General features: G+C 42.6%; 2 protein-coding genes across 4 annotated transcripts; one reads left to right on the top strand and one right to left on the bottom strand.

Annotated features, from left to right (window-relative positions):
- Nucleotides 1-234: 234 nt before the first annotated feature.
- Nucleotides 235-7,889, bottom strand: LOC105700662 (phosphatidylinositol 4,5-bisphosphate 3-kinase catalytic subunit delta isoform). Its single transcript, XM_012426719.1, has 10 exons — nucleotides 7,366-7,889; nucleotides 6,850-7,308; nucleotides 3,699-4,133; nucleotides 3,108-3,538; nucleotides 2,712-2,999; nucleotides 2,309-2,587; nucleotides 1,914-2,183; nucleotides 1,514-1,828; nucleotides 980-1,442; nucleotides 235-889 (listed from the first exon to the last, which is right to left on the bottom strand). Exons 1-10 carry the CDS (start codon nucleotides 7,507-7,509, stop codon nucleotides 758-760), a joined length of 3,216 nt encoding a protein of 1,071 aa, XP_012282142.1. The 5' UTR covers nucleotides 7,510-7,889; the 3' UTR covers nucleotides 235-757.
- Nucleotides 4,444-6,804, top strand: LOC105700663 (protein Spindly). 3 transcript variants are annotated; one of them, XM_012426722.1, is made up of 7 exons: nucleotides 4,444-4,515; nucleotides 4,653-4,903; nucleotides 4,977-5,280; nucleotides 5,359-5,479; nucleotides 5,550-5,850; nucleotides 5,919-6,075; nucleotides 6,151-6,804. In XM_012426722.1, the coding sequence occupies exons 2-7, from the start codon at nucleotides 4,659-4,661 to the stop codon at nucleotides 6,775-6,777; spliced, it is 1,755 nt and encodes a 584-aa protein (XP_012282145.1). In that variant the 5' UTR covers nucleotides 4,444-4,515; nucleotides 4,653-4,658; the 3' UTR covers nucleotides 6,778-6,804. The 3 variants fall into 3 exon arrangements, with proteins under 3 accessions (XP_012282145.1, XP_012282144.1, XP_012282143.1); XM_012426721.1 differs by lacking the exon at nucleotides 4,444-4,515 and adding an exon at nucleotides 4,526-4,561; XM_012426720.1 differs by lacking the exon at nucleotides 4,444-4,515 and having other exon boundaries at nucleotides 4,527-4,903.
- Nucleotides 7,890-8,253: the final 364 nt, after the last annotated feature.

The following is an 8,253-nucleotide window of genomic DNA, read 5'->3' as shown; positions in this document are numbered from 1 at the left end:
AGGTTCTACCTTTCTACTTGTTCAATTGACGGAATAAGTGCACCGTAGACGTGGCAATTTCTCCGGTACACTTACTGCACCGTTATAAGGGGATGTGGAAGTGACATCCGAGTGGTCAATCGTTCATGAAACTTTTCTCCAAACTGGGTGTACCGAATCGTTTCAAACTGTACAACGTGAATACGGAGGCTACAAGGAAGGTCCTGACACTCATGAAATTTCACTTTTTAGAAGAAATTTAACACTAGAACGACCGGCAGATTTTTTTTGTACATGATGAGCCATTTGAAACAAGTCATTTTGACCCGTCTTAGGAGATCTAGTGTTAAAAGGTATCTATGAACAAATTAAAAAAAAATTGAAATTTCATGAGTTTTAGGACCTTTCTCATACCCTATTCATATTTATATAGTCAAATTTGAATCAATTCAATGCACCCAGTTTGGAGAAAAGTATCATGATCGAGAACGCCTTGACGGCACTTTCACGTCACCTTAAAGAGACCGAAGTACATGGTTAAGGATTCCAGTTTCCACGCACGTCGGGTCCACTGGAGCTTCCTCGGGAGCCTCGAGGTCGAACAAAAAAGGAACCAAGTCTTGCCCTTGGCCCCGCGCCAAATGCCGGTCCACGAGATTTCGCTAATAGTACGGTTCCTGGGGGTCCCTTAGAGCTCTCCTTTAGTTAGTTGATCTCAAGGCCCGGCATGAACCTCCCTAAGTTTATCCCGACTGAAGGAAACGGGGAAGGACCTCGTTTACGTCGTCTTGTTGTTCTTAGCCATGTTATGGGAGGCCCAGTTCAGCGAGGTTTTCCAGGAGTTGCAGAGGGCCTCATCGAACTTGCTACGAAAGTGTTTCTGAGCCTCGTTCTCCGACATCTCTAGGACCTGAGAAAAGCGCGAACGTCGAGTGACGATAGAATATACATGGAAGAAATATTTTATCTGAGACGTGGGCTAACTAATTCATCCCCTTACCAGGGTGTCCCTCAGGTAATTTAGGTCCTTCTCCGAGGACAGCTCGGGCAGCCCCGTCGAGATCATCATGGCGAACAGCGAGAGTATTAACCCGCCGTGTCTGCGGAGGACCAAAAAGGCTTGCTCGCAATGGCTCTGGAACCTCTGAAACTCCACAGCCTGTCCCTTCTTCGTCTGGCCTTTGTTAATCACATGGACGAAGTCATTGGTCAGGACAAAGGGCACGCGTTCTCGCCGGAAGCCGAACTTCTCCTTGAAGTGACCCAGGATATGGCCAAAGTCCACGTGAAAGAGTTGACCGGTCTTCTTGACCATGATGTTGTCCGAGTGTCTATCAGCAATGCCGAGGACGTATGTGGCCACGCAATAGCCAGCACAGCTCAGGGTGAACTCTTCGATGGCTTTGTTGAGCGCAGCCTCCGAATGGTTGTGATCCTTGAGCCAAGCCAGCAAGGATCCTCGCCTAAGGGTATGATATCGTTAAAATAAGGATCCGCAAAATTGGAAAAGACTCATAGGGGGTTCAGAATATACCTAAAGGCGGCTGTCGCCGAGAACATGCCCTTTTCCTTCTGGATATTGGCTATGGTCTCCGCATTGAGAACCACCTCTATCATGCCCAGTCTGTTGTCCATGGATATGCATCCGTAAGGATTCATCCTCAGATCCAGGCCCTCCTGTTTCCACAGCTTATCCATGATCCTCAGCATTTGCAGGGTCAGCATATCTTGCCTGAGATCGTCCCCGTGTTTCAGAATCAAGTAAATGTCGTCACCGAAGTTGTCCACGTTCTCGAAGACCAACCACAGAGGTCGCATTTTGCTATCCATCACCCGGCATTTATCCACTCTGCAAGAAACATGAGAAGTTTTCGACATTTTTGACAAGGGATTGAAATAATGTCTGTCGTTTTCACCAGGAGTCATTGATTCACCTTATTTTCCTCCATCGGTAGCTTGGATCGAGGGGGTTCAGAACATTCCCCAGGGCCTCCTGGCAGTGAGGGTCCTGGATGAAGTCTTCAAAGCCCTGCAGGGCAGCCTTACGATCTTTCTTCTGCTTGATCTGCTCCGAAGCAGTTCTCAATTTGTCTAGGCAATCCATTTGTTTAAATAATACACGCATGTGCTGCTGACTGCCCCTAGAATACGCCTCCAGGATCAGACCGAACCGCACGGAGACTGCACCCACTTGCATTTCGGACCTGCATCGAGCAATTAATATTAACACTTTGTATTAAACATTCAGAAGAAACATCTACCATTACTCCTTTTTCATCAATACGCAAGAAATAATTGCTATAATAAAGAGATGGGATTCTTTCGGGACCTTAAATGCCAGAAGAGGAAGTGTCCGATCCTCTGGTTGTTTAGTGCACGCCGAAGCAGAAACTCCGTCAAGTCACAAGAAAGATAATTCTCATGCTTCAGAGCCTGCACTAGTTGCAGCAGGAAAAGACTCAGGTCATCGTCGCTGACATCCATCAAGCAGCGAACTGCAAAGCTTCTTACATTTTGATCCGCATAAGCATAATCAAGCAGCTCAAGAGCCTTTTCTACCGGTAGCTTGGGCCACTGCTGCACCAAAGCTGTAGCTTCGGCCACTTCCCTATAATTATGGTTATAACAATTTAATGCCACTACCCGTATGGATTATTTTCATGTTACTGACTATCGGAGTCAGCATTATTATTACAACATCGCATTAAGTTGCAATTTAAAGTCAAGGACACCTGTGGTCGTTCCACTCGACACACTGTAGAAGCTTGGCCAATAGCGAAGGTATTTTCTGAAGACAATGATGCCGCAAGTTCCACATCGTCTTTTTCTCCTGTTCGTGCAACTCGTGCAGAGGATCTCGATCAGCCAAAGAGCGCAGTAGCTCCAGTTGCTGTAAAGTAGCCGACTCATGGGTGGCCTCCTCTTCGAAGGTTTGATCCTCCGATGTCTCTCTCAACTTTGAAGCGTACTCGACCATCTTCTCCGGAGAGGGATACAGCACAGACTTGTCCTTACCGTAGCTGGCAAGAGGTACTCAACGTAAAGTAGACTTCAAGATAAATGTCAAAATAAATGCATATAATCGGTAATAAGTCTTAAACTTTACCAGACCACTTAGAAGAGCTTACTTTGGAAACGTCAACATCAGCGCAGCAGCTCGATCAATGTGGGGATTGGACACTACGGTGCCTAATGGATGTAACAAGTCTTCGTTCTGCATGTCCTCTGCGTAGGTCCAAGTGTACAGGGTCATGGCTCCGGTCTTCAGCTGCGACTTAAAGTCATATATGGTCGTGTTGGCCCAACATAGCGGATTAATAAAAAATTCTTGCTTGGAGTCTTTGACCAATCTTCTGCTCTTCAAGCCCTTTGCAGTCTTGCTTATTTCGTACAGGACAAAGCATAGCCGCGCCATACGAGGGATGTCCCTAACCTTAATGTCGAATTTCAGAGTCTCCTCCCACTCGCAACTGCCCTCTGAGCTCACTATGGTTTCTTTGGTTTTCTGGCTCTCGCAAAGGGACTTCCCACCGTGAAAGAGGCCAGCTTGTAGCCCAATCTACCCAAAGAAATCATTTATTCCCAAATCTTACTACATGCTTACTTAGAAAATAAATGTGTGACCGCTACACAGGTTATATTATATTATACACATAACATTACACTGCCGTAAAGTTTGTTAGAACATCAAATTTGCTTTAAAATGTTATCGACTCTACCTCAACAGTGCGATGAGCTGCATCGCAGTTCAATCTGGAGATCCCATTCACATTGAATACAAATTGATCCTCGATTTTCCACGCAGAGATATGCTTGCCCTTCTTTCTCAGAGTCAGCGTCGAAAAGGGAGGTCTTGTACGTTTCAGATTATCCGACTCAGGGTTCTCGAAAGGGCCTTCCTGATCCACAGGGATGCTGTCTATACCCAACGTCACTAACGTAGGTGTAGTATCTCTCGCTATACACTCCTGTATGTAGCTAAATTTAATAAGTGGATATTCTCCGATGAGGTACTCCTCTTGGCCACACACTTTCAACGTAAAGTCATTAGGTCTTTCTCCTCGAGACATTAAGGTGTTCGCTCTTTTGTTCAAAATCAGAACCAGCAATTGATATGGAGTTGTCGTGTGGGAGATTTGGAACGTAAACGCCGTCTGGAAGTAACGAAAATTAAAATTATAAAGGAAAAAGAACTTAATTACAAGATCCAAAGCCGAAGAGTGAAAAGAAATACATATGACTCTGAACATTTTCCAGAGGAGAAATCGGGAAAATGTATAAACCCAGGTTCTTAGGAAATTAAAATTTATTAAAGAAATGCGAAAGATCTGAAATATTTAATGTTTTCATTAAGAAAAAACTGAAAATTTAAACTGAATTGAAGAGATTTCTGCTTTATCGACCGTACAACGATGCAATCCACCAATCAACGCTATGTTTTTGAATTTGACTGGCCGTTGGTGTCAGCAATTTCTTATGCAAAAAAAGCCCAGATGTTAACGAAGTAAACACGATCTTTTGACATTTACACCTTGGGTAAGTATTACTCTTCTAGTCGCTGTGGATTTCGACGTTGCGGACGGTATTAAACTGAACATCATTGAGATATACTTGCTTCTAACCTCAAAATGTGTTAACTAAGGAAAACGGTAAACTGTGAAAATATTCTACAGAGAATAATGTCCAATAACTTGAGCTGTAACGAGAGTTCCGTGTTGGTGGAAAGTGGAGATGAACTCGGTGATTTGAGGAAACAGGTGGAAAATTTGTCGGCACAAAATGATGCTATTCGCCAAGAGTTGCACGAAGTGTATCGCAAAATGGAGATCGACGCTTTGATGCACAAGGAGCTTAAAGAACGGAACATTCTCCTCGAACAGTCTTTGGCCCTGGAGGATAAAAAAGTGCAGGATGCAAGAGAAAAGTACAGAAGTTAACGTCATCTAAAATAATTAGAATTACCAGATATATTGCAATTTAAAATTTCTTAATATTAGGTTTGCTGCTGAAAAGAACAACTACATAAAGGAGTTTGAAGAGACGATCTATCAGCTGCAGGAAAAAATAAAGCTAAAGCAAGACATGCTGGAGAAAGTTATGGAAGAGCAGAAAAAATTAGTTACTCCTGTTGATTCTACTTTTGAGGCTTCAAAGACTACAGAAGATTTAACTTCACCCCTACTGGAAAAAATTAGTGATCTCACGGCTATTATAACTGAACGTGACAAGGTTCAACTACAACTTCAGGGCACTGTAACCAGCCTGGAAAATGAATGTTGCGAGATCAAGGAAATTTTAAAGGCATGTTTCAATGTTCCATGGAGGTAGATTTGAACATTACTAAATAAGAATAATATATTTCATTTGTTCTAATCATAGGTAACGAAGGAACAGCTGGTAGAGACGAGTAAAGTTCTTGAGAATACTCAAGATGAACTCTCCATGTGTAGAGTGGAATTAAACTCTTTGAAGACTGTGCCACAAAGCGATGATCAAAAGGGTCAGTGGATTGTCTCATTCAAATTGAATAAAAAAAATAGGATACAAAATAACATATGACAATGTTTCAGGCAATTCAATATTCGCGGAAGTAGAAGATCGCCGTCAAAAGATGTTGAATGAAATGAAAGACTTGCGCGCTGCTTACAAAATTGCCAAGCGAACAATAACAGAAAAGGAAGCAGAAATTAATAGACTTAATTTTAAAATTGCCAAAATATTAGAAAGTTTCAAGGACGAGGAACCTGATGAAAATGAAGAGCTTTTACGAGAATACAAGAACAGGATTTCCCACCTAGAGCAGAAGTTAAAAGAGGAACAAAGCAAAGCAACTGACAAACCCAATACAGAAATTTTATCTTCAACGTGCAGGTAATTAATCTACTGTTTAAATACTTCCTATGTATAATTTTAGAAATGATTGGTACATTCGATTTCAGTTATCTAGAGTCACTGTTAAAAACAAAGAAAATAGAGATCGATAAGCTCGAGAAGAAGGTCGAAGACATGTATCTCCATAATATCTTTCGAGAGGAAGCTAAATACAGAGCAGAGAAACAACGTAAATTCTGGAAGCAAAAAGCAATGATTACAGAGGTAATTTTAAACAGAAAGGGTTATTTTTTAACTGTGTAAGTAACTGTATGTTGTTCATTACTACTGTCATTACAGACAAAATTGACTGTGTTAACAAACTACCTGAAATCTCATCCAACAACTTCATCTTCAAATGTTTTAAAATATCTACAAGCTGAAACTGAGTTTAAGGAATGTGATCAGGAGATAGAAATCTCAAAAGGTATCGTGCCAATTACTTCAGAGGAAACCACATTGCGAAAACTTTCAAAAAATCAACCACCATTAACTCATATGAAGAATAATGCCAATGTAACCCTAAGAATGAATGCAGAATCTCATGAATCCAGTTTTTTGAATGAAACCATGATTGACATGGATTTAACAGAACCAATTCCTTCATTACGTACAAATAATTCTACCTCGAGTATTGCATACTCAAACTCAAAACATTTCACTGAAAAAATTGACAATATTGGAAAGGCAACAAACGAGGAGATAAATTCCCATCCACAGTATACTACCAAATTCTACCACAAATCACATATCACAAAGTCTTGTTTGAACCAGAAAACAATATCGGATTTCTCAGATCGGAAGGACAAAAAAAGTGTCAATTTCACTGCAGGTACAGTAGATCCTCCTCAACGCCCTGCCAAAAGAAATACAGAGCACGGAAAGTCATACCCCATGTTATTCATATCCAGTAAACCGAAGGAATAATTAATTTTACTATAGCATTATATTTTGCACATCTTAATAAATACCATAAGACATGTAATTTACTCGACTCACCTCTGTATTCTCAAACTTAGTAACCAGAACAATGTTCCCATCCTTTAGCCTGGACTCGATGTTCTTAGGTATCGCAGAACTTTGAGCTAGTCTCGAAGGAAACTGATATTGCACTTTCTCTACCCACGATTTCTTCTGTCTACTGAGGGAAATTTCGTCTCCGAGTACTCTCATTTTCCAGCGGAAGTCATTTACTTCCGAATTCTTTAACGCAGCGAATTCATGTAAGCCTTTGCCGATCAGTAAACCAATCTGTGAGTCTAGGTTCCTATCGCCCTTCACACCTTCGCGCTCGATAACCTTGAGCACCGAGCAAAAGGGCTTAATGTCACAGAGTCGTCTGCTTTCGTCCTGCAACTCTTCAGCCTCTGCATTGGCATTAATACAAGAGAAAACATACGACGGGGCATCCCTCAATGTCCCGTGCAATGGATATTTGCTAGCTTCGTCCCAGAGATCCTAAAGAAAGTGACTCATTTAATCAAGGACCGATATCGCAACTGCTATAACATTTACCTCCTTGATCTCAGCGAGCGTAGTGTTGCGATTTGTCTCAAATGGAATAACGACTCCATTGGGCATAAGACACGTGAGCTCTACCACCTCTGTAGGGGTTTTTGCCCAGAAGTTGTAGGCATAAGCACTCGGTATGTGCACCATGGTGTACACTGTGCTTACGATGGAGGAACGATGAAAATCTCAGCTCCTCGGAGAGCTCTGCGAAGCTGGCAGCCTTTAAGCCAGGAGACCACTGAACGTTCTTTCACTCCAACGGGGGCTCCATTTCCTCTGCACCCTCTAAATCAGTCGCCCGGTCCTCTCATTACGGAGCTTTTCCTCTCCATTGTGGGATGAAAGCTTGACAACCATCGACAACGTATCCTCTGGGGTATTCACTTCCGGGGTGGACATTTGCACGTTCGACGACCAGATCGCCCTAGAGATCGCGTTTTCCAACTCAAGGACCTAACCTTTTCGTTGATCCCAATTGCCACGAAACAACGCAAAACCTGAAACCCTGAAATGTCAGGGGGTTAGAATCTACCGATAACGGACAACAACCGTAAGCGATGAATTTGCATTTCCTTAGAATACTCAAAATCATATCTAGGCGTGCATGCATTGAGGAGATAGTTCCAATGCACTAGCGCTGCAATCTACAGTCGAGTTTACACAATCGAGATAGCATCAATCTTACATCAAGCACAGTTTATGCCAGAGATGAGTTGGGAAATTGCTCACGGGCAGGATCGCGCGATCGCACCGTGTGCTGCCCTCTGATTTCGTACGTTAGCTTTCACCGTTTTTTACCTCCAAGGGCGGCGCAACGAATTTCTGGTAGGGGCTCGCGCAATCGTGATGGCTGTGCCATCTACCAGTTGCCGTTGGCGGCTCACGTATTCG

This window comes from Orussus abietinus, unplaced genomic scaffold (assembly GCF_000612105.2).
Source record: "Orussus abietinus isolate OABI.00-Male unplaced genomic scaffold, Oabi_2.0 scaffold93, whole genome shotgun sequence".
NCBI lineage: Eukaryota > Metazoa > Arthropoda > Insecta > Hymenoptera > Orussidae > Orussus > Orussus abietinus.
This window is presented reverse-complemented; position numbering and strand designations above follow the sequence as displayed.